This window comes from Neoarius graeffei, chromosome 9, assembly GCF_027579695.1.
Source record: "Neoarius graeffei isolate fNeoGra1 chromosome 9, fNeoGra1.pri, whole genome shotgun sequence".
NCBI lineage: Eukaryota > Metazoa > Chordata > Actinopteri > Siluriformes > Ariidae > Neoarius > Neoarius graeffei.
The window spans coordinates 35848496-35875157 of NC_083577.1; the positions used below are offsets into that span (position 1 = coordinate 35848496).

General features: G+C 42.2%; 1 protein-coding gene across 3 annotated transcripts in view; it reads left to right on the forward strand.

Moving 5' to 3' along the window:
• stxbp5l (syntaxin binding protein 5L) overlaps positions 1-26662 on the forward strand; it is a 294368-nt gene that overhangs the window by 205902 nt on the left and 61804 nt on the right. For all 3 annotated transcript variants that reach the window (XM_060928664.1, XM_060928666.1, XM_060928665.1), the window contains exons 10-15: positions 5002-5156; positions 15477-15549; positions 18702-18849; positions 24907-24974; positions 25374-25414; positions 26150-26367. In XM_060928664.1, coding sequence (XP_060784647.1) covers positions 5002-5156; positions 15477-15549; positions 18702-18849; positions 24907-24974; positions 25374-25414; positions 26150-26367 — 703 coding nt within the window. The remainder of the gene's footprint in view (positions 1-5001; positions 5157-15476; positions 15550-18701; positions 18850-24906; positions 24975-25373; positions 25415-26149; positions 26368-26662) is intronic.

The following is a 26662-nucleotide window of genomic DNA, read 5'->3' on the forward strand; positions in this document are numbered from 1 at the left end:
TCAAAATTCAGGAAAAAAAGTGCTTTTATTCATCAAGAATTATTTATTTATAAGAGTCACTGTTTCTTATAGCACAGGGCAAAACCTACATATCTCTGCTCGGGCTTCCAAACAATAATAATTTTATTCATGTTTTAAATCTTACCTAGGACTCTTTTTTTTTTTTTTTGTAGTCATTCATCAATTAATGTTGTCCACATTATTAAAAGTAAATCTTCCCAGAAAATCATATGGGTATTATAATGAAATGCTGCTTGGAGGAGGTGGTGTAGTGGTTAGCACTATTGCCTCACAGCAAGAAGGTTCTGGGTTCAAGCCCAGTGGCTGACAGGGGCCTTTCTGTATGGAGTTTGCATGTTCTCCCCATGTCTGCGTGGGTTTGCTCCAGTTTCCCCTACAGTCCAAAGACATGCAGGTTAGGCTAATTCATGGCTCTAAATTGACCATAGGTGTGAGTGTGAATGGTTGTTTGTCTCTGTGTGTCAGCCCTGTGATGACCTGGCAACTTATCCAGGGTGTACCCCACCTCTTGCCCATAGTCAGCTGGGATAGGCTCCAGCTTGCCCGCAAGATAAGCGGTTACAGATAATGGAATGGAATGGATAGCTGCTTGGAGGACGCCATTTTGACTCGCATCAGTATAGTGAGAGCGTCCCAGTTGGGTTGTAGATTCTGATAGTGTGTCCAATTAATTTCTCTGATCTTTCTAGAATGGAGCAAACCAAAACTAAAATTGATTCCGATTGAATATTAGTAGGTCAGTATTGTTGACAGCGGTAAACACCATACAAAAGACTTTATTGTTTTGAAAGATAGTTATAGAAAGTTTCCAGAACATTCTACATGGCTACAATCTGGTTGAGAATTCAAGCGAAGTTTTTTAGGTCCAGTAGACGTTCAGGAGTGGAATACATTTATATTCTGCAAATTGCTATTTGTTGGTATGTTTTGTGAATGAAAAATAACTTTCATTCACAAGTTCTGGGGATTTTCAGTGTTTTCCAGTGTGTGGCAGGATTCTGTTCAAGAATATTATCACTTTCAGTTCAATCAAATCTATTTCGAGATATGGATCTTTGGAGTAGCGGCACGCTGGTGTAGTGGTTAGCACTGTCGCCTCACAGCAAGAAGGTTTGGGGTTCGAGCCCCATGGCTGACGAGGGCCTTTTTGTGCAGAGTTTGCACAAAAAGGCCCTTTGCATGTCTTTGGACTGTGAGGGAAACCGGAGCACCCAGAGGAAACCCATGCAGACACGGGGAGAACATGTACAGTACCATTCTTCTGAAAGTGGCCAAAGAAAAATCACGAGTTTGCACATTATATACTGCACACATGGGAGCCCATCCTTTAGCAGCCGATGAATGATGGGATGTGTTGTTTCTGGGTGTCAGTGAGGGGATTTATGTTTGCACATAGTGAGAGGCAGATGTATTTGCCTCCCACTCAAGAGTCTTCCTGCTGTTATATTTTGTCACGAGACACTTAAAGCTCCCTGTTCTAGTTTGAAATGCATGCTTTCCCTTCTCAAGAGACATACAAGCAGCATTTTCTTTTGTCACTGGCATATTCTGATGCAAGCTAGTAAACTTAGAAATCTCCCTCCTCTGCTTTAATCGCTTATCTGAGTGTGTTATGCTGCTTTTGATTTTACTGTCTCTGTAAAAGACGTGGCTTTACTTTTCAAAGACTCGGATGTCTGAGTGGCAAAAAATCTTTTGGATTTGGGTTTTATTTCAAATTTAACTGTGTGTCCTGTGCTAGTGGAAATGTCAAGCTTGGTGTCGGGGAGGTTTATAAGTTCAGTCCGTAGTTGTATTAAGTTGAGAGAAGGCAGTTACAGGTGGAGCGAGTTTGATGATGGTGTTTTAATGAGGTTCCACACTTGTGAATGTGGTCGTGGTTCTTCACATGGATTTTCAGCTTGGGGTCACACGTGGGTCATAGAATGTCACAGCAAGGAGGTTTCATGACCGATACTGAAGAGAAGGCGTATTGTTTGTGTGTGTGTGTGTGTGTGTGTGTGTGTGTACCAGCAAATTCAGACTCACATATGTTGACATGAGTCGATTGTTCTAATGGTATCAATTACTCACTTAAATCCCTGTCACATTTAATGAGGCAGAGGCGTTCCAGCAGCACCAAGAGCTGAGCCAGGGAGACAGACGTCACCAAATACTGTCTCTGTTGTGCAATCAGTTATGACAAGAAAAACCTACAATACGGGAATGCACACTCACTGGCCACTTTAATAGGAATGCCTGTACGCTCTAATGTGACAGCAGCACATTGTGTACATAAAAGCATGTAAATACAGGTCAAGGGCTTTGGTTAATGTTTACATCAAACATCAGAATTTGATCACAGTGACTTTGACCGTGGCATGGTTGTTGGTGCCAGATGAGCTGGTTTGAGTATTTCAGAATCTGCTGATCTTCTGGAACTTTCACACACAATAATCTCGAGAGTTTACGCAGAGTAGTGAAAAAAAAAACATCCAGTGAGCAGCAGTTCTTCAGGTGTTGATAAGAGGAGAACGACCAGACTAGTTTGAGCTCAGTGGAAGGATATAGTAAGTCAGGCTTCAACAGCTAGAACATCAGGTTTGAACATTAGGTTCCACCCTTGCCAGTGAAGAAGGTTATAATGGGCACAATCTCACCATAATAAACACTGCAAAAAATTGACAACTGAATTTGAGGAGCAAATTACTGAATACTAGTGAAATTATCTTGCTGCATGGACAGATATTTTTACTTGATAAGACATCTTAGAATAAGTTGGTTGCAATCTAGAACTAGGTTTAATAATCTCAGAATTGGTGTCTTGTATTCTTCTAATAGGAAATGCTAGATCGTTTCAACTATTTTCAAGATATTTTCACTTGCTAAGATATCATTTTTTACAGTGAACAATTCAAGGTTGGAAAAAGACTAGGGGATAGAAGAAGAAGAAGAAGAAGAAGAAGAACTTTATTTATCACATGTACACTTAAAGGTCCCATGGCATGGTGGTGTGTTGATGCTTTAAACGGGCTCGTGGAGGTTTCCGGATGTTATATCCACAGCCTTTCTCGAAATGAACCCTCGGCACGTAAATATAGCCTCCTGGGAGAAAGCCCCATTTCAGCGCTTTTCCCAGTGCGTCGTTTTGCTAATGAGAAGCAGGAGGTGGGGAAGGGTAGAGGGTGGGGGCGGGCCATGGGGGGAGGGGGAGGAGCTTGACCAAGCTGCGCACACACATACTCGCTGCTATCAGCGCCTGTAGCCACGCTGCTAAGACAAAACCCCGTTCTCCCTCGGACTCCTTTCGTAAACTCAACGTGACACAGAGAACAGAGAGTGAGAGTGTTCGGAGTGGTAGTTTATGAACGTATAATACCCTAGGCTTGAACACGCACTCCATAACCAAAGAGGATAGAAGCAGCAACTACAGCAACATATCGCTTATCCAACAGAAGACATGCATTGCGGAGCAATAGTCAAACATAAGCTCATAAGTTACAGTCAATTTCCAGACTAAACTCAGTTTAACAGAGCATGCTGCATGCTCTTTAGTTTTGTAGCGCAGATTACCTGGCTAACTGCAGGAAGCGGTTAGCTGCACAGCTAATGTAGCCATTGCTAGGCTAACGCACCGATTTTAAAACATGGCAAAACGACTTAACAGTTATACACTTCCTTGTTCGGTGTTTGTTGCTGATGCGGCAGGGATGCTTGGTACGGACCCAGGCTTCAGTGACAGTTGATGTGCAAAACCTGCCCTGTACTGTCCCAAGTTGTGGAAACATTCCTCAGGAAAATGCTTCCGACAAACATACACCGTCTTAGGTAGACTCGACGGCGTATTATTGAAGTAAATAAAATTAAGCCACTGCGTCTTCAGGGGCTCTCCCGTCAGCAGTAAAAACAGACTCTTTTCTGTGTTGTCACATCCATGTACAGCACAACTTCCATGTTTCACTCGCTTAGGTGGTGCCATGTTGTTGTGTCCTCTATGGTCTCCTCACTACAACTGGGCGGGCAATCCATACAGTGGGTGGGAATCCGGGGGGGGGCGTGGGGATCATCTCCCTTGCTGACGTAGTAAAGGGAAGAGCGTATCAACGCGCCGTTTTGACGCGCCATTCTCAAATGTTGGGCATAGTTTGGTTTACACATTATGAAATTTCTAGCCACTGGGGTGACTTAAGAAGGTCAGAGGAACTCATTTTAACGTTAAAAAACCTCAGAAAGTGAAAATTTCATGCCATGGGACCTTTAAGAGCCCTGTGATGACCTGGCGACTTGTCCAGGGTGTACCCCGCCTTTCGCCCATAGTCAGCTGGGATAGGCTCCACCTTACCTGCGACCCTGTAGAACAGGATAAAGCAGCTAGAGATAATGAGGTGAGATGAGATGAGATGTACACTTAAGCACAGTGAAACTGCTCTTCTGCATTTAACCCATCTGAAGCAGTGAGCACACACACATGAACAATGAGCACACACACATACCCAGAGCAGTGGGCAGCTATGCTACAGCAGTTGGGGGTTCGGTGCCTTGCTCAAGCGCACTTCAGCCCAAGGCTGCCCCGTGTTAATGAGCACATCTTTGGGCTGTGGGGGAAACTGGAGCACCCAGAGGAAACCCGCAGAGACACGGGGAGAACATGCAAACTCCACACAGAAAGGTCCCTGTCGGCTGCTGGGCTCGAACCCAGAACCTTCTTGCTGTGAGGTGACAGGGTGTTGTTTTTTTGAGAGAGAGAGAGAGAGAGAGAGAGAGAGAGAGAGAAAATCCCAGGAGATCATCAGTTTCTGAAATACTCAAACTAGCCTATCTGGTATGGTTAAAGAACACTGACATCACTCTTTCTTCATTCTGTTATTTGATGTGAATATTAACTGAAGCTCTTGACCTGTATGTGCATGATTTTATGCAGTGCATTGCTGCCATGTGATTGGATAATTGTGTGCCAAACAACCCTTCTTTCTCTTTCCCTCGTCTTTTCTCTTTAAACAGTGAGCCCTTCGTCATCTTCTCTGGAGGTCTGTCATATGATAAAGCAGGCAGGAGGCCCACTTTAACCATCATGCATGGCAAAGCCATCACAGTGTTGGAAATGGATCATCCTATAGTGGAGTTCCTCGTGCTCTGCGAGACACCCTATCTTAATGGTAATATTTCTCTCTCTCTCACACACACACACACACACACACTTTTCTGTCAAGAGCTGAATTGAGAATTGAGGGATGAATTACAAAGTTCTTTCCTGTGCTTCCTTCGCATCTCTTTGAATTAATTATATTCCCTTCTGCTTGAATAGATCTGTCTTAATTTAACTGGATTGATTTCATCAAAGTTTTAATTCTTTCCATCCTGTTTAAAATGCTTGGCTCTGGAAAGACATTTATTAATGGATTATAGAAATGGAAATGATCAGTAGCACAAACAGCAGCCGGAACAGTAATTATCTGTAATGGGACAAACCAGAGAACACTTACTTTGCAGCTTTTACATAAAATTTTATTATCAGCTTCCTAATTACCTCAGGTTTCCAGGGGCATTATAAAGTAAGATTTACTGAGATTGCTCACGAAAAAGCATTTCCAATGTATTGCTGCAAATGTTAAATATTTCAAACTTGTAAAGGGGTAAACCTTACATCCACTGTAATATAACAACAACATACGGTACATCGCCACATCCCCTGAGTGTCTTTAGCACCTGCAGTGTTAAACAAACCCTTAAACATGTTTATTTGTGGTCAGCTGGACTTGCACAAGCGCTGTAGTTGTTCTCTGAATACTGGATATTGCTGTGAAGTCTTGATGAGTCATTCTGGAGAACGACAGGTAGTCCCGACACATGCTGTTTTGCGAATAGGACATTTTAAGGATGTCATAAACTGTGTTCCAGACCAGTCGTGCTTGCAAGAAAAATGTTTCCAATTCATTCGACCCAAACCTAGTTTATAGTGTCTTCAGTAAAGTGGTTGAGTCAGGTGCTCCTGGTATCTAATTGAGAGTGGTGATGTTGGGTAATGTGACTGGACTTGTAATGAAGCTGAAAGTGATTTTAATGTATCAGTGGAGATGGAAAGCAGGCTTTGGAGCTGAATCTGAAATATCTGGGAACATTTGCAAAAGTGCAATTACACTTAAATATTCATTAGGAATTATGAGAAGAAATTAATGCTTGTAATGCTTGTAATTAGTCCAAAGACATGCAGGTTAGGTTAACTGGTGACTCTAAATTGACCGTAGGTATGAGTGTGAGTGTGAATGGTTGTTTGTCTCTACGTGTCAGCCCTGTGATGATCTGGCGACTTGTCCAGGGTGTACCCCGCCTTTCGCCCGTAGTCAGCTGGGATAGGCTCCAGCTTGCCTGCGACCCTGTACAGGATAAGCGGTTACAGATAATGGATGGATGGATGGATGGATGGATGATAATAATAATAATAACAGACTAACACTGTGTTGTAACAGAAAACTCAGCAAAATCTGAAATGACCTGCAGTGTTATGTAAAAAAATCACAAACAATTCAATTCGATTTATTTTTATTTAAAGTGCAGAATCGCCATGCAGCATGGTCCCAGTATGCTTTACAAATAAAAGAAAACATGGAATCAAACATATGGCCAGCAAGTAAAAGTAAACATTAAATATGGCACCCATATCAATGTAGCATTATATATACGCCTTCTACCCGATACGGGTAAAAATACATATTACAAGACGAAAGATTAATTAGGCAGTTCAGTGTTCGTTAGACAGTTCACTTAGCGTTCAAAGCTCTCTTCTGACGTCGCTTGGCCCTTCTTATTTCGTTGTTAGCTTTTCTCTCCTTATCTATCTTTTGGCATATGCTATGCATGCACATCCACCATTCTGATCTATTGATTACAGTATCCTTCCATATGTGCATTGCATCGCCGCGTTTCAGGATGTTCTTGATAGTGTCTTTGTATCTAAGAAGAGGGCGACCAATGTTTCCAGAGCCTTCAGCTAGCTCACCATAGAGTAATGCTTTGACTGGTTGGTTGTCTGGCAAGCGAGCAACATGCCCCACTCAACATAGTTTGTTTTTAATTAGTGTATTTGCAATGTCATTGAATTCATCGCATAAAAGTAAGGCTGTGCCTTCGATAACAGCACTAAAACGGCGCGGAATAGTGCCCCTTGGCAAGTAATCTCTGATGATCGGCAGGACTGCAAGGTAGACATGGCCAGAGAGAAAACTTGTTGCAGAAACCACCAAGATGTTATGGTGGGGTTTGTTTTCAGGGTTTACTCCCCAAGATCTGCCAAGTTCTGCAATGTTAACAGTGGCACCACGAGTAGGACACATGATCGCTCTTCACCATGGAGAGGCTAGTGTGATCAGCTCATTGAGTGACCATACAATGGTGCTTGAAAGTTTGTGAACCCTTTTGAAATTTCTATATTTCTGCATAAATATGACCTAAAACATCATCAGATTTTCACACAAGTCCCAAAAGTAGATAAAGAGAACCCAGTTAAACAAATGAGACAAAAATATTATACTTGGTCATTTATTTATTGAGGAAAATGATCCAATATTACATATCTGTGAGTGGCAAAAGCATGTGAACCTCTAGGATTAGCAGTTAATTTGAAGGTGAAATTAGGGTCAGGTGTTTTCAGTCATTGGGATGGCAATCAGGTGTGAGTGGGCACCCTGTTTTATTTAAAGAACAGGGATCTATCAAAGTCTGATCTTCACAACACATGTTTGTGGAAGTGTATCATGGCAGGAACAAAGGAGATTTCTGAGGACCTCAGAAAAAGCGTTGTTGATGCTCATCAGGCTGGAAAAGGTTACAAAACCATCTCTAAAGAGTTTGGACTCCACCAATTCACAGTCGGACAGATTGTGTGCAAATGGAGGAAATTCAAGACCATTGTTACCCTCCCCAGGAGTGGTCGACCAACAAAGATCACTCAAGGTGTCTAATAGTCAGCGAGGTCACAAAGGACTCCAGGGTAACTTCTAAGCAACTGAAGGCCTCTCTCACATTGGCTAATGTTAATGTTCATGAGTCCACCATCAGGAGAACACTGAACAACAATGGTGTGCATGGCAGGGTTGCAAGGAGAAAGCCACTGCTCTCCAAAAAGAACATTGCTGCTTGTCTGCAGTTTGCTAAAGTTCACATGGACAAGCCAGAAGGCTATTGGAAAAATGTTTTGTGGACAGATGAGACCAAAATAGAACTTTTTGGTTTAAATGAGAAGTGTTATGTTTGGAGAAAGGAAAACACTGCATTCCAGCATAAGAACCTTATCCCATCTGTGAAACATGGTGGTGGTAGTATCATGGTTTGGGCCTGTTTTGCTGCATCTGGGCCAGAACGGCTTGCCATCATTGATGGAACAATGAATTCTGAATTATACCAGCAAATTCTAAAGGAAAATGTCAGGACATCTGTCCATGAACTGAATCTCAAGAGAAGGTGGGTCATGCAGCAAGACAACGACCCTAAGCACACAAGTCGTTCTACCAAAGAATGGTTAAAGAAGAATAAGGCTACGTTTACATTACGTCGAATCAGTGGATCATCAGATTAACGTTCTTAAAACGATTCGCGTTGACACTAAAACCGTTAGCCGTGCACACAGCAACACCAATACGCGGATACGCTCGGCTCCGCAGGCATCCTGCGCTCCAAATCACTCCGCCCTGAACAGCGAGTGCCCTCTGGAGGGTGCGCACTCCGGCCCGGCCCTGCGCAGCTCACAGAGCGCGCGAGTGAAGTGAACAAGCCACGATTCGGGACTGAGCCGCTGTGTGTGTGAGATCCCAGCGCATATCACTTATTACTTGCAAGTGGAAGGATGGCAAGCCTAAAGACAATCATAACTACACAATGGGCAGTATTTGCATCAGTATTTGCAGTATTTTCATACTTTTATACTCTTTAATGAAAGGTGATACAAGGCGGAAGTCTGCGCCGTTTTTCAGCAGTCGCGTCACATGACCAACGCCAGCGAATCAGGAAGGTGGATGTCACAGTGACGTTGTCCAATGAGACGCCAGCTAGAGCTCAGCACAGCGTATTCGCGTATTCTCAATGTTTACACAGCACCGGAGCTGATACGATCTAGATTGAATACGTGGACGCTGGCGGATTCCCGTTTCCCCGCTTTTTCAGGGGGGTTAATGTAAACGGACAGTGTGTCCGCGAAGAAAACGAGACAGATACGGTCTAGTGTAAACGTAGCCTAAAGTTAATGTTTTGGAATGGCCAAGTCAAAGTCCTGACCTTAATCCAATCCAAATGTTGTGGAAGGACCTGAAGCGAGCAGTTCATGTGAGGAAACCCACCAGCATCCCAGAGTTGAAGCTGTTCTGTACGGAGGAATGGGCTAAAATTCCTCCAAGCCGGTGTGCAGGACTGATCAACAGTTACCGGAAACACTTAGTTGCAGTTATTGCTGCACAAGGGGGTCACAGCAGATACTGAAAGCAAAGGCTCACATACTTTTGCCACTCACAGATATGTAATATTGGATCATTTTCCTCAATAAATAAATGACCAATTATAATATTTTTGTCTCATTTGTTTAACTGGGTTCTCTTTATCTACTTTTAGGACTTGTGTGAAAATCTGATGATGTTTTAGGTCATATTTATGCAGAAATATAGAAAGTTCTAAAGGGTTCACAAACTTTCAAGCACCACTGTATATTGCGCTTCACAAGGTGCTGGATAATTAATATTGTAGCATTAATAGCAGGAAAAATAACATTAAAACATCATGTAAGGGGAACGTTTTGGTCTAAGTCATAAAAGATCAATAAAATTGAGTAAAATAAATGGATGAAAGTTAAAATAAAACAAAACAGTTACATTAGGAACATTAGAGTGGATTAAACCTGCTTGAGTTCTTGGGTGAACCATAGTGAAGAGAGTAAAGGTGAGTTTTAAGTCATGACTTAAAAACAGTGGCGTGCACAGATAGACACGAGGTGGTGCTCAAGCACCTGCCCCTCTGCCCTCTGTCCAAAAAAGTGCCCTTTTGAATTTTTTTTTTTACAGTTTACTGAGGCCAATGTCGACATGATCTTTTAGAAAAGCCGCGGCATTAAAAGCGTGTGTGAAAATAATGTCCCGATGTGTGCCCCCTCCGCACACACACCGGACCTCTGTCTCTCTTGCTCTGTCACGTGAACAAGCGTGCAGTGCATTCAATGTGAGGTTGCAGCAGCATAGCGTCCTGGAAGCCACGGCCTTGTCGTAGCGCAGACAACACATCGGGCAGTCAGTCAGCTCTTCCCCTGCCCCACCAGCCAGGTAACACATGAATCGAGTGAAAATGTATAGAGTGCTTCGAGATCAGCAAGAACCCGGTGGCGGCCATATTGGAAGTCAAACGTCGCTGTGTCAGTGCATTGTTGTTGCTCAGCGAAGCAAAATGCCGAATACGTGTGTCATTGTTGGCTGTAGTAGCCGGGGGGAAAAGGGTGGCAAAAGCTTCCACAGACTCCCTAAAGTCGTGACAAACCAGGGAATTGCAGCACAGGAGAAAAGCGGGCGGAGGAGACGACAGTGGCTGGCTGCCATTAACCGATCAAATTTAGGACAACTCGGCTGTATCCGGATTTGTTCTGATCACTTTGTGACAGGTAGGTTAAATTGTCTTGAATTTCATAGTTACTAAAATAAATGTGATACAAACTATTATCTTTTCTATGTCCTTTCAGCAATGATTAATGGATATATTTGTCACATTAGGTAGCTTATGTCTACTGCAGTGCATTGTTGCATCAAATGGCATTTAAGATCTAGGCCTAGTAATGTTTATGTACACATGCTGTTAGTACAAGTTACATACTAGGCCTACTTTTTATTCACTGACTAAAATAATTGATAATTATGCGGCAACAAGCTGGGGTCAGCTTTCCATTCCTTCTCACTAACAGTGTATGGATCTACATTCCCAATGAAACGTACCTTCTCAGCACAACGCTCCCGTGCCTGCTTATCCAAACTTTCACAGTAGTGCTCCATCACTTCAGATGTCTAAATTCTTAAAAAATCAAAGCTTCTCAGCCCTCTAACGCGGAAACGAATCGGTGAGTGTTTACTCTATGATGTGTACTCTATGCGCGCTCTGGAGCGAGTGACTTCCAAGATGGCCGCGCCGACCGCATGGTTACTATTTTTAGCATCATCTCGGAGCACTCTATTGTTTGCCCTCTAAGCCCAAGCTGTAATTATTTTGTCGTGAAGTAGCCCGTCGCATACAGAAACAACTGCACATAAGTATTATATTTTTTGCTAGACCATTTTCAGATTTAGGAAAACAAAAATTTCTTTTTCTATTTTGTTCAACTAGAGATTCCTGGCAAAGTCAAAAAGCCTTGATGTAATAAATTAACATTAAGTGGTTGTTTTACACCTTTAAAAACTAAAACGGGTCAGTGGCGACCCGAACACAAGAGGAGGGTTAAATCTCAGACTTTTATAATAAGGTGTTCCGCATGCGCAAAAAAGTGCCCTTTTTTCCCCCCAGAGCACTTGCCCCCCAAAATGTCTGTGCACGCCACTGCTTAAAAATATCCACTAAGCATGCTTCTCTTACATACCGCATACGTAGTAGAAGACCAATTGAGAGACACTGTAGATAAATGCACTGGGACCTGCTGATTTTTTTTTTTTGTTAACGGATGGAATGACCACAAGACTAGCATGAAGAGACTGAAGGGGCGTACTGGTGTGTATGGTGTAATTAGCTCAGCTAGGTAAGGTGGTGCAAGTCCATGCAAAGCCTTATAAATTAAAAGAAGAACCTTAAAATCAGCTCTAGCTTGTATTGGTAACTAGTGAATAGAGGCTAGGATGAGTATGTATTTGATCAAATGTTGTAGTTTTTGTCAGGATTCTGGACAAGCAGAAGACTTGTGTCCGAAATTGCTCACTCGTTCACTACTCTCTACTCCCTATATAGAGGACTATATAATGAGCTCATTGGTAAAATAAAAAAACGCTTTCGGACATCAGTCTGTCGTGCTGGTATTTACGTCATTACTGTCGCACAATTAAAACATGCCAGGTCAACCGGCTGGTGGGTTCTCAAAATAATAAATATAGGCATATTTTTTTGTGATAAATACATATTATACTGAGCGCATTTTCCACATTAATCAATACAAAGTACCTGCATCCTTCAGTTCTTTTAAATCAAGGCTGAATACTTTCTTCTTTGCTGCTGCCTTTTATTAAATCAAATTTGAGACTTTTACTTTGATTTCTTTCAGCGCGACCACAATGCATGTTGCTTGGTTAGTGACCATCGGTTGTACACTACTTTTCGTGATGCATTGTGGGATACTTTGAATGCGCTATATAGGGTGTAAATAATCCTCACTATTGTTTCGGACAGCACTACAAAATGGCGTCCTCACTATATAGTGCCCTATATAGTGAGTAGAGAGTGATTTCAGACACAGCGCTACTAGCACAACTAGGAAGACCAAAGAAAATAGCATTACAATAATCAAGTCTGGAGGATTCAAATGCATGTATTAAAGTTCAACATCACACAAATATAGAATAGATTGGATTTTGGCTATATTACTAAGATGAAAAAATGCTTCTTTGGTAATCGCCTTAGTATGTGCCTGGAATGTGAGACGAGAATCAAAAATCACTCCAAGGTTTTCAAGGATCAAACTTTCACAAATACTGCAGTCATCAGTGTTAACACTCAAGTTCTCACTCAAGTGTCCATATTTAACTGATCTTACAATCAACAGCTCTGTTTTGTAGAAGAAAGTTCATACCCATCCATTTTTTTAATGTCTGATAAGCATGCCTCTAAATTTAGGAGTTGGGAAAGACCAGTTGGCTTTACAGGTACATACAATTGTGTGTCGTCAGCATAACAATAAAAGTTAACACCATATTTGCAAGTGATGTAACCAAGGAGAAGCATCTCATCTCATCTCATTATCTCTAGCCGCTTTATCCTTCTACAGGGTCGCAGGCAAGCTGGAGCCTATCCCAGCTGACTACGGGCGAAAGGCGGGGTACACCCTGGACAAGTCGCCAGGTCATCACAGGGCTGACACATAGACACAGACAACCATTCACACTCACACCTACGGTCAATTTAGAGTCACCAGTTAACCTAACCTGCATGTCTTTGGACTGTGGGAGAAACCGGAGCACCCGGAGGAAACCCACGTGGACACGGGGAGAACATGCAAACTCCACACAGAAAGGCCCTCGCCGGCCCTGGGGCTTGAACCCAGGACCTTCTTGCTGTGAGGCGACAGCGCTAACCACTACACCACCGTGCCGCCAAGGAGAAGCATATCGATGGAAAAAAGTATTCTTCGTGTGCAACCACGTGACACAATAGTGTAATGTATACATCCGCCGCCATGTTGGATGATACAAAAACATATTGGATGCAAACAATAACTGTGATGCATCTCTGACTTTCTCAAAATATTGTGATTCTCTTGAGTCTTCTGCCAAGTCAAGATTCAGAGAAAAAGTTGAAACTTGTGGCTTTGACTCATACATGTTAAAGCCGTCCAATTATACAGAGGATTTAGCCTCATTACCAGCGATTGAATACCCTGATATTGTGAACTCTCATTCTACAAAAAAAAAAGTGCATCAATAAACCGAAGTTACTGGGTTACTGGAACAGCATCGCTAATATCTCACCTGGCAAAGTCGACCCACATTGTTCTCCTTGTGTATCCAAACTCGCTAAGGTTTGCACTGTTTCTAATCTGGCTTTCTTGGCAGATCTTTCATTTCTCCTGTTGCTTCTCAATACTGTGAAATGAGTTTTCTTTCATCTTGATCTTATCGAGTCCTTATTTGAGTCTTGGTGCCCAATCTGGATTTGTTTTATCGTGTAGGTTTGCCGGTGCTCCTGCAAGGTGAGAAGCAGAGTGTTCATGCTAAAGCTCAAAAGGCTAATTTAATCACACACAGCTTTAATTAGCAATGAACTCTTACCAGATATACAGTGGTCACCACACACACACGCAGGTGTAATTAGTTTTTTCCTCAGTTAAGTCCTTACAATGTAGGTTTTTGAACTACAGTGTACGCCCGGCGTTCTCTGGACAGCTCTTCATCTGTTTTGTCGCTGTTTTTAATTACTTTTGGAATTCTTTCTGAAGAACTGTTTCTCTTTGTCACAAGTAGCATTATTACCGGAATTATATCCCGCACACTAAGTCGGCATTGTCTTTCTTCAAAGGCAATGAAATCAAAAGAAAATCACGAAGCGTTGCAGCAGCTCACACGTGAAGCACTGCTATCTTGGCTGTTATCATCCAACATGGTGGACTTCCAGTTTGGAAAATAAGCGTGACGTCACATGTACATGAAGAAATAGGGGCAAGAACTGATCCCTGGGGTACACCAAACTTTACTTCAGAGAATTCAGAGATTGAATTATTGTAACTTACATGTTGGGTTCTATTTGGTGAAGAGCGAAACCATGAACGTACCATCCCCTGGTTGCCAATATACAAAGAACCATATTCATCTCTGTTAAACACACACAGGAACACACAGACTGATGAAGTTTACTAAAGTGCTGTGCTTTTCCCATTTTCTTCATTTGCTAAAATCTTCTTTTGATTTGGTACAAGTTGAAAGTAAGAAGTGCCTAGAAATTGTAATGAACACGAAATGTGATTCATAATTACAGTTGAAGTGGTTGAGTGGGCTTTGAGTACTTCAGGCATTTTAAGTACTTGAGTCATGTTGCACTGAACACGCCAGCCTATCCCCCCTGTTGATTTCAATTGCTCAACTTGTGAGCAATCTTCCTCTGAAGGGATTAAATACATGGAAGACACAGTTAAGACATGACTGTGATGTGAAACATCTCATCTCATTAACTCTAGCCGCTTTATCCTTCTACAGGGTCGCAGTCAAGCTGGAGTCTATCCCAGCTGACTACGGGCGAAAGGCGGGGTACACCCTGGACAAGTCGCCAGGTCATCACAGGGCTGACACATAGACACAGACAACCATTCACACTCACATTCACACCTACGGTCAATTTAGAGTCACCAGTTAACCTAACCTGCATGTCTTTGGACTGTGGGGGAAACCAGAGCACCCGGAGGAAACCCACGCGGACACGGGGAGAACATGCAAACTCTGCACAGAAAGGCCCTCGCCGGCCCCGGGGCTCGAACCCAGGACCTTCTTGCTGTGAGGCAACAGCGCTAACCACTACACCACCGTGCCGCCGATGTGAAACATGCAAAAAAAAAAAGACTATAAAGAAATAGTTACCTTTAGATACTATAAGGGCCGACAATGCTTGAGTAATGTGGACTCGTTTGGTGATTTTATGGTGTTCAGGTGCTGTTTAGGTGAGGTGGAACACTTTAGAGCCAAGTGGTAGAGCAGCATGATCTTTCCTAAAATGTATCAAGGTTTCAAACTATTTGACATGCTCAGGAACATTTTTGTGTATGCTTACAGAGGTGCAGGAGCCATATGCAGTGGTCGTGATACTGGAAAAGGATTTCATTGTGGTTGATCTTACACAGAGCAAGTAAGTACACACACAATTCATCTCACGCACCTCTGACCTACATCTCTCAACGTCCAAGTGAAATTCATGTGGGAGTGATTGACATGTTCATAAAGAACCGCAGAGCAAAGCACGATCACAAGTGTGCGTGCCAGTTCATCAGGTCATCTGTCACTCAGCATCAGCCCCAGGTGTTAATTAAACATGCTGTTATTATGAGACCGAGACAAGGTCAACCCAGTGCACACAGTGTTTTAAGTTGCACTCCAGGGACACTAAACACCAGCTATTCACTTTGCTACAAACCGCTTACATGTCATCGTTAAAGGAAAACGTCTATATGTGAAAATGCTTTAAGTTGGTTGTCTGTCCTTTCAAATGAAGTGTTTCTGAGGAAGCCTGTGAAATTTTCCATTTCTCCACTGTTGTGAAGAAATGATTACTTTGTGCAACAGCCAACCTCAAACTAGCTTAAACTCATCCCTTTTTGTTCATGTGTATATTAGAGCTCTCGGGAATGTAAATCCGTGGCTTCTTTCTAATTAGGTTGATGTTGGTCTTGTGGGCATAACGTGTAGTGCAATGTGTGAATAATCTTATTGGGCTTTAACCATCACCAATCACAAGGCTCAGTGTGGGAAATGAAGCCGGATCGGTGGACATTTACCGCTAATTTTCGCATTTGTCCGTCTGTATTTCAAAAGCATCGGACCGGATGGCCGACAAAAAAAATAATTTGAATGTGTCTGTCTGTATTTGTTGGCCCAGGAAAAATTGTAAAGATAGGGATCTAATCTACTTCAAATTTTCTTCTAAATGTTACACAGGGCGAATATGTTATGTCGTAGCACGGCCTGTGAAATGGGGGATCCCGTGGGCACAACTTTTAAAAATTCATAATTCAGCCAACGATGGTCCCAGCCCCGCCAAAATGTACAGCCACATCTCGTTACCTGAGACCTTTCAAATCAGCACAGGCACGGCCTGCTACGACCCCGCCTTGGCCCATTATTCGCCCCTGAAACCCATGTGTGAGCGCTGCTCGCTAAAATCTTTTATATGAGCCCTGGTTCAAGCCAGCTTTTAAAAATTCATAACTCAGCCACCAGCCCCGCCAAAATTTACAGGCATCTCCCTCTCCCTGAGATTTTTCAAACAAGCCCAGGCACAGCCTGATCTGACGTCAGGAGCAAGCGCAGATTGTGGAAAGCATTAGCACGAGCCCTTGCTCCAGCCGCTCGCGTGCACAGGGATTTAAAAATTCATAACTCGGCCATCGAAGGCCCTCGCCCTGCCAAAATTTACAGGCACCTCCCTCTCCCCGAGTGGAACACTAAATAAGACAATAATAAGACACTCAGTATTCGCTGTTGTTTTTATTGCACGATGCAGTTGAACTAGTGTTTTAGGGTTGACAGTATCTGATTGATCCAGTCGGTTGATTAAGAGTTCAGTTTACATGAAACTTTGCAGTACAGTATTATGTGAAGTGCCAAACTTCCAGTCAGTGGTTATGTTGTTGTTATTATTATGTGCATTTTTTTTTATTTATAATAAGAATGACCGTCATAGTCATATGCTTTGTAGGATGTAGATTTATATTTTAATAGAGTTTTTATTTTCTTCTATTTTCTAAGTTCTAGTCCAGCAGATTTGAGTCTGAATGCCCAATGATATGACCAGGTCTAGTTTTGAATCATTTTAAAAGTCATTTCGTTACAAAGTTACTTGGAATCTTGTACTCAAAATTCTATTATGTAAGAATACTCTATTATGTAAGAAAACTCTATTATGTAAGAATAGTTGTATTGTTAATTACTAAATTTCTGATATACTTGTTATAAACATCGTATAAAAACAGTCATTGTTGACATCATGTTTCATGAGTGTTATTATAGTACCTGTATATAATGAGTATCAGTAAGTTGTAACCAACTGGACCATTCTTGCCCCCCATACTTTGTTCTAGACATGGAACTGACCTGTGTGTGCTACTGTTTTCTTGGGTAGAACTTTAAGCACGTTCTTCTTGAGTCTTCTGACATTTTCTTGTAAAGTATATTCAATTTCTAGTGCAATTAGTGTAATTTGGCCTTTGAAGATCACAAAAATGTGCCTGGAAATAGCTGAGAAGCCATCTCCAGGCATCTAATGCTGCTTTTCCACTACCAACGCGGCTGAGTTGGGCTGAGCCGTGCGGTGCTGAGTTGGGCTGAGTCGAGCTGAGTGGGGCTGTTGGAGTTGCATTTCGACTACAACCGCGCTGAACCGTGCTGGCTGGAAGTGGGTGGACACATTGGGTGGAGTTAGCGAAAGTGGGTGGACGTCACGTGATGTCGTTAGGCGGCGCTAACAGTGACATCAGTGACCTTTTAAGCGGTAGTCTCACGACCCGGATAGTAAACAATAAACATGGAGGACATGGAGTCGTTAGTGTTGCTGGTCTTGGTGCTGTGGCTTGTTGTCACCGACAACGCCAACAGATACTGGCAAGAGCGTATAGATGAGGCGAGGCGCATAAGGCTTCATAATTCTTCTTCTTCCGGGTTTACGGTGTTTACAGATCCCAGCGTGCTCGCGGGGCGTGTGTGGGCATGTGAGGACACTCCTCCTCACCAATCAGAGCACAGGGGAGTGTCTCCTCACGCCCCTAGCCCCACTCGGCTCGGTTTGGCTCGCTTCAGCCCTACTCCAAAACCGTGTGAGTTTTGGGTGCTGAGTAGGGCTGAAGCGAGCTGAGTCGTACTGCAATGGGGTAGTCGAAACGCGAGCCGTGTCGGGCTGAAGTGAACTGAAAAAGGGTAGTGGAAAAGGGCCATAAAAATCCTTCAGCTTCTGGGGCCTTAAGGCGGGCCCTGGACCTCTGGCTGCATTGTTCCAGGCCTTTGACCCATCATTTGGACAGGCTGAAATTTGGATGGACAGACAACATTTCAGACTTGTCTGTCCTGTGACAGTCTGCTTGAAATTCCTTATTTCCCCACACTGAGGCTGATATTGTTTTTCTCTGCTACCTGTTTTAATATGATGCAGACATTCAATGACATTTTAGAGCTTTAATATTTTATCATTTGTGTCATTCATCAGCATTATAATCAGTGCTCTGTGTCAACTGTAGTTTCGTGGCCACAACTAGAACTACAACTTGTTTTCTGTTCTTCTAATTTTACCAGTTTCCCAATTTTTGAGAACCCCTACCCCATGGACATCCATGAGTCTCCAGTCACCTGCACAGCTTATTTTGCTGACTGTCCCCCTGACATCATCCCTGTGCTATACTCCATAGGAGCAAAACACAAAAAGACTGGCTACAGTCACAAGGTAATTGAGCTGAACTACTTCTATTCTGTCAGGTACTGCATGTACTGTATCATTAACCCTCTTACACCTCTCAAATTAGCTAGCTGATACAGTGAGCACAATAATAGCTTGAACTCCTTACAACGTGTGTGTAATTCAACTCTGAACACTGAACCATGCCTTGTTGTTTTGCTTTTTGCATGTGACTATGATCCTGGAAACAGAGCCATTAAGGTTTCCATGGCATTTGAGATCTTGGACAAAAAACATCTAAATGCAACCAACCATATATAATGCATGCACAGCATGGGTGAATTGAAAAGTTCTGGTTCCTGTCATACTGGAAATAATGCCTGAGCTTTGACAGCCAAATTCAGATGGGTTTCCTGATTGTCATTCCACAGCCATATGGAAATGAATGTGTGGGACATGTATGGGAAGGCACTGGACCGTCTATCATTCAGTATCTGGGGATCGTTTTGTAACACTCACTGTCTTTGTTGGTGACATACAGAGTGATGATTTGGACATGTGTTTTAATCTTCTAGCTCTGGTAGGTCAGACCACAGAAAATTACATTGACATATCCAGAAATAGTCCTTTTGTCTGACAGGAGCAAAGTTGGTTGGTTGGTTGGTTGGTTGGTTCCATGTTATTATAGTTGACTGTCACACATTTCTTCTATCCATCCATTATCCGTAACTGCTTATGCTGTGCAGGGTCGCAGGCAAGCTGGAGCCTATCCCAGCTGGCTATGGGCGAGAGGTGGAGTACACCCTGGACAAGTTGCCAGGTCATCGCAGGGCTGACACATAGAGACAAACAACCATTCACACTCACATTCACACCTATGGTCAATTTAGAGTCACCAATTAACCTAACCTGCATGTCTTTGGACTGTGGGGGAAACCCGTAGAACCCAGAAACTTCTTGCTGTGAGGTGACAGTGCTAACCACTACACCACCGTGCCACCCTCACACATTTCTTGATAACCTTTATGCTTATGCCACTGGTAAAAAAACCCCCAAAACAACCAAACAAAGTACATTTAACTGAAAAACAGTGCTCATTACAAACTCCTTACATGAGTTTTCCCAAACACTTCAAACACTACTCCACCGATAAGTATACATTCCACATCACCTCACATTTCATTTTTCAGGGACACTGAGACAGAAAACACTGACACCACCACAAAAAACATGACAGAGCTTCTCTCTACAATTTATTATCTTTGTCTGTGAAATGAATAAAGTCAAAATGTCATTCGCTGTGGACAGTATAATGCAAAGAAACAGAGATAGAAGTATTGAGGAAAGTGTTACATTTTGCTTTTTTATTGTATATTTACAAAAGTCATACAATAAATGTACTATACACAATGAGTAGTGTCATCCTGAACTCTAAAACAGGATGACTCTCAATAAAACAGTAAAAGTAAAGTAAACCTGCAGTATAATAATAATAATAATAATAATAATGGGGGTGGCATGGTGGTGTAGTGGTTAGCGCTGTCGCCTCACAGCAAGAAGGTCCTGGGTTCGAGCCCCGGGGCCAGCGAGGGCCTTTCTGTGTGGAGTTTGCATGTTCTCCCCGTGTCCGTGTGGGTTTCCTCCGGGTGCTCCGGTTTCCCCCTCAGTCCAAAGACATGCAGGTTAGGTTAACTGGTGACTCTAAATTGACCGTAGGTGTGAGTGTGAATGGTTGTCTGTGTCTATGTGTCAGCCCTGTGATGACCTGGCGACTTGTCCAGGGTGTACCCCGCCTTTCGCCCGTAGTCAGCTGGGATAGGCTCCAGCTTGCCTGCGACCCTGTAGAAGGATAAAGCGGCTAGAGATAATGAATGAATGAATAATAATAATAATAATGGCTTTATTCAGTCAATTATTCTTCTATTGAAAATTCCGTTGAAACTATCTACAATAAAATGTCAAGAAATAGAGACTAGAAAAAAAATTAAGATTAAATGATGCATATATAAAAAATGATAATAATAGAGGAGAAAAGATAATAGTTGCAAACTTAAGGAATCATCAACTGCAAAGCTTAGGAAACAATAATCAATCCATCCATTATCTGTAGCCGCTTATCCTGTACAGGGTCACAGGCAAGCTGGAGCCTATCCCAGCTAACTATGGACAAGAGGCGGGGGACACCCTGGACAAGTCTCCACATCATCACAGGGCTGACACATATACCCCTTTTCCACCAAATCAGTTCCAGGGCTGGTTCAGGGCCAGTGCTAGTGCTGGTTCACAACTCGTTCAACTTGCGAACCAGCTGAGAACCAGTTTGCTTTTCCATAGCTCGGGGTGCTAAGGGGAGCCACGTCATTACGTCACTGTATACTTCAGTTATGTCGCTGCGTTTGCATAAACCTTGGCGCGAACATCAAAGCAACAACAACATGGAGAAGAAGAAGCAGCAACAACAACAATAATAATGGATGACTTCACGTTTGTACAGCTGCTGCTTCTGGCTTTACGGTGCTTCATTGGGATCAGAAAATGGCAGATCCAATATGTTTGTGTTAATCGACAGGTTTTGAGTAGACGGCGATTACGTTCTAGGAGACAGGTAATAACCTAATAACGTTTTGACTCTTACTTACACTGAATGTGAGATGGTTATGTTAGCCTTTGTTATGAGCTAACGTTAGCCGGTGTTATGTCGGCTTTGGCGGTCTTGCTATTGTTGTTGGTCTTAACAACTCCGCCCCCCTGCTGACGTAAGCGGTTCTTTCCTCTGGCCCAGCAAAGAGCTGGTGCTAGCCTGGAACCGTTTTTTTCTGGCCCCAGAGCCAGTTCTTTGTCAGTGGAAACAGAAAACCCGGTTCCAAACTAAGCACTGGCCCCGAACCTGCCCTGGAACTGATTTGATGGAAAAGGGGTAATAGAGACAAACAACCATTCACACTCACATTCACACCTACGGTCAATTTAGAGCCACCAATTAACCTAACCTGCATGTCTTTGGACTGTGGGGGAAACCAGAGCACCCGGAGGAAACCTACGCAGACACAGGGAGAACATGCAAACTTCACGCAGAAAGGCCCCTGTTGGCCGCTGGGCTCAAACCCAGAACCATCTTGCTGTGAGGCGATAGCGCTAACTGCTACACCATCATGCCACTGGAAACAATAATTTGCATCATAATTATAACACTATATAGGTAGCTTAAGATATTATAACATTTCAAAAGTAACTTAGGAAATCATGATGCAGTATTTATGTAACGTATCTTTAGAAAGAAAAATCATGAAACTGCAAGCTCAGGAAATCATGACGTGGTAATTGTGTAACGTTTCTTTTTAAAAAATGGAGAAATTTGGAGCAAACAGAGGGAGAGGAAGGAGAGAGAATAAAGACTGATAGAGGAAGAGAAAGGGGATGAGAAAAAGTAGAAGGAAGGCTCTGTCTCCCATTTTCAATTGAAATTCAAACTGCATTCATTGAATCCAGTTGAATGTCAGACATGATTTGAGTGTTAAAGAATATTGCATTTGATGTTGCACATGATTCTTTAGCCAAATTGGAATTGATAATTGATATTTATATTGATATTTTATTTTCTTGTTTGTTTATTACCTCCGCCAACTTTGTTGGAGACGGTTATGTTTTCACCTCCATTTGTTTGTTTGTTCCCAACATAACTCAAAAAGTAGTGAACAGATTTTGATGAAATTTGGAGCAAAGGTGGGCCATGGGCCAAGGAACAATTGATTAGATTTTGATGCAAATCTGAATATGTGGCTTAGCGGAAGTATACACTCTACCGAGTGCCCTTCTAGCTTGTTTGTTTGCTTGTTTGTTTGGCTGCTCCCAACATAACTCAAGAAGTAGTGAACAGGTTTTGATGACATTTGGAGGAAAGATGGGCCAAGGAACAATTGATTCGATTTTGCTGCAAATCCAGATATGTGGTTTGACGGAGGTATACACTCTACCGAGTGCGCTTCCAGCAATATTAGGGTAAACTTCATATTACAGAATCTCATTTTCATTCATTTTTTTTCAGTCAGTTATTACATCACACACATCACATATATTTTGTGAGTATGGAATTTTAATGGGTACAATTTTAATGGATGTGTGTAGTTTTAAGCAGTGGTGAATCATTACTATTAAAGCTGGGACTTGAGATAAGCAAAAATTTAGCCAGACACACCAAAAAAGCAACAGGGCAAAGGATTTTGCAAGGGATTAGTGGCAGGCTGCCAGGACACTCCATTGTGTGTAGCTGTCGATGTTGATTTTAAAAGTAGCTAAGTAAATTACACAGGGAAATGAATACTTAAATATGAGTGAAAAACACTGTAGCAAGTGTGCATGGAAGAAGAGTCTGGAGACAGAAATCTAAGTTTCTTGGTCGTTAGCCTGTGCTACTTGCTCTCGAGAACACTGGCTTGACTGCTTTATTAACATTCGCTAACACTACTGATGAATGCTACACTGGCTGGAAGGTGACTTCAAGATATAAGATACAGGATGCCTTTATTGTCACTGTACAAGCACAGTGAGATATTGTTTGGAACAAGCCAGCAGATGCTCAATTAAAATTACTAAAGTATAAAATTATTTCTAAAAGTATAAAAGTACTTCAATAAAAAAGTAATACAAGCACAAATATGCACAGTAAAATTGAGGTAGAACAGAATTATTGAGATAAAACAGAATTATTGAGGTAATATGTACAAATGAAGGCGTAAGATTATATACATGATAAAGTGCATGAGTATTGCACATAGATAAATATTGTATTAGTATGTTATTGCACGAGTGTTAATATAGTACTATACAACACAGAATATACAGTAATATATAGTAATATATTCACTGTTGCGCTGACAGCACCGACTCGTGGTTAAGCTAGTGTTGGCCTTCGAGAAAATCTAGGATGATAAATTTTTGGGGGGTGGCACGGTGGTATAGTGGTTAGCGCTGTCACCTCACAATAAGAAGGTCCGGGTTCGAGCCCCGTGGCCGGCGAGGGCCTTTCTGTGCGGAGTTTGCATGTTCTCCCCGTGTCTGCGTGGGTTTCCTTTGGGTGCTCCAGTTTCCCCCACAGTCCAAAGACATGCAGGTTAGGTTAACTGGTGACTCTAAATTGACTGTAGGTGTGAATGTGAGTGTGAATGGTTGTCTGTGTCTATGTATCAGCCCTATGATGACCTGGCGACTTGTCCAGGGTGTACCCCGCCTTTCGCCCGTAGTCAGCTGGGATAGGCTCCAGCTTGCCTGCGACCCTGTAGAACAGGATAAAGCGGCTACAGATAATGAGATGAGATGAGATGAGATGAGATGAGAAATTTTTGGTCCCTCCCACTATAAATCAAAATCTGATTAGTTAATTTAGCTGTCAGTTACTACATAAACATACACTGCCTAACTAAGTCCTAACCAATGAGAGAGCCAGCTCGAAACTCTTCTCAGCCTCGAGACAACAAACAAAAAAATCTCATTGGACAACTTTATTTTAATGTTTTTAGAATGAGAACCCTTTCATTTTGGAAGCAATTTTGATAGAAAATGAGGCCAAATTAGAATTAGAAGAGAAAAATTATCATGAAATTATGAGAGAATGAAAGCAATTAAAGATAACATTTGAAATGCTGATATGTTCGGGCCTTCTCTGAACGCCTAGACGACCCTGACGGTTCCCCTCTGGTTTTAAGATTTGAAATGCTTCCAAAAAATGTAATTTTGCTATAATATTTAATTATATAATGCATACAGATTTTTACATTGGTAAAATGTTCAGAGAAACATGTTAAGCATCTAACAGGTGTGAAGAGAGACAACACTTACTTAAATGTGCCCAAGAACCTTAAACTAAACTGCTATTGGCCTGAAAGGGTTAACGTCAGTATAATCAGTTGCTGATTATAGTCTCAGTATTTTTTTATCTGCCTTGAAGCTTGAAATAACAAGCTGGGTTTTGAAATTTGTTTGTAATTACACAGCACTGTATGACTGTGTTGTCATTATTTCACACACTGGGGTGCTGTGGTAAGAGGTGGATCTTGATAATGATCATAATTACGCTGCTTTTCACATTTCTTGTGTTTTACTTGTCAGGAGTGGCCAGTGAGTGGTGGTACATGGACACTCGGTTCTCAAACATATCCAGAAATTATTATCACAGGGTAAGTGTGTGTGTGTGTGTGTACACCAGCTAACCAATATATACAATATTAACTATGAAGAGAAATATTTGTTTATTTATGTACATGGTGCTCTAATTACAATTAACGTGACTCACCACACACATAAACCCTCTGTGGTAAGAAATAGCCTGATTCTAACTGTCTGTGGATTCTGTTTCTTTTCATATGAAGTCAATAACGTGCCCTCCCAGTTTGCTTTATTGGTAAATGGATCGCATTTGGCAGCTTTAATTCAATAGTGATATCGACCTTGCATGCTGCGCAGCCTCTTTCTCCCTTTCTGCCTATCTTTTTGTCCCCTTGCTATCCAAGACCGACCAGGATACATTCCAGCTTGTTCACTTACTCTTTGTTCTACTCTTTATTGCCTTTGCGCAGACATGCAGACGGATCGATAAAGTTTTGGGACGCCACAGCCAGTAAGTGCCTTACCCTTTAAATGTACAATGCCACCTCTGTCTGGTAGTCAAATACTCACACTTAGAGGTCTGTTTCAGACCTTTTAAGAAAGTTCTCCTTACAAAACCAACAACAGCAACATTTTTATAAAACATTCTACAGCAGAGCATTTTTTAAGGATTTTCCACTAGGAGACCAAACTGGTCTGGGCAATACAATCACAGGCCCCAGAGTCCATGTGGCTGCACCGCTACGGCATATTCTGTGATGCAAATTGCTGCATTACGAATCCTCGTTTCAGCCAGCATAATATCAACATAGTTAATGCAGTGCCAAGTTTTCCTTGTTAAATGTATACTTACATGGTACTTGGTTAATTAATTGCAACTGATTGAACCAAATGATAAGACATAACTTGGTTTAAAACTTGGTCTCCCAGTGAAGCTGGTTTGGAATTGACTAGGAGACCAAATCTGGCCACTGGGAGACCATTTGGTCTCCCAGTAACTATGTTAAAAAATGCTCTGTTCTACAGTGTATGTAAGACTATCTAAGAACCAAAACAATTTGGTTCATGTGAGAGCACTAAGGCATTATTTTGACTATACTACTGTATATTTACCCATTTATTAAAATAATTCAAAGTTATCTCTCTGACCTAAAACAGCTCCACACACTTGATTATTATATTTAAATCAGCAACCAATCACAGTAGATGATGACAAAGCCATATTAATGACTTCTGCTTTGGTCAGTCACGCTGCAGATGCTGTACAAGCTGAAGACGTCGAAGGTGTTTGAGAAGGCCAAGGGCAGTGAGGGGGGGCGCAGTGCTGAGCTGGTGGAGGAAGACCCCTACGCAGTGCAGATGGTCAGCTGGTGTCCCCAAAGCCGCATCTTCTGTGTGGTGGGCATCAGTGCCCATGTCATATTGTACCGCTTCAGCAAACATGATACCAACACCACTATCACGGTGAGACTGTGTGTGTGGATAAAGTCTAGATTTGCATGAAGCAGGCAATGTTGTTCAAACTGTGTGTGTGTGTGTGTGTGTGTGTGTGTGTGTGTGTGTGTGTGTGTGTGTGTGTGTGTGTGTGTGTGTGCGCGTGTGTGTTCGTACCTTACACTGATGAATTTAAACAACTAATAAAATATTTATGTCTCTTTCAAGAACGTCATTTCAGAACTTTGCTAACCTGTACAATTCTTGTTTAATGCACTGCATCTTTATACAACCCTAAATCAGAAAAAAAAAAAAAAAACTGGGA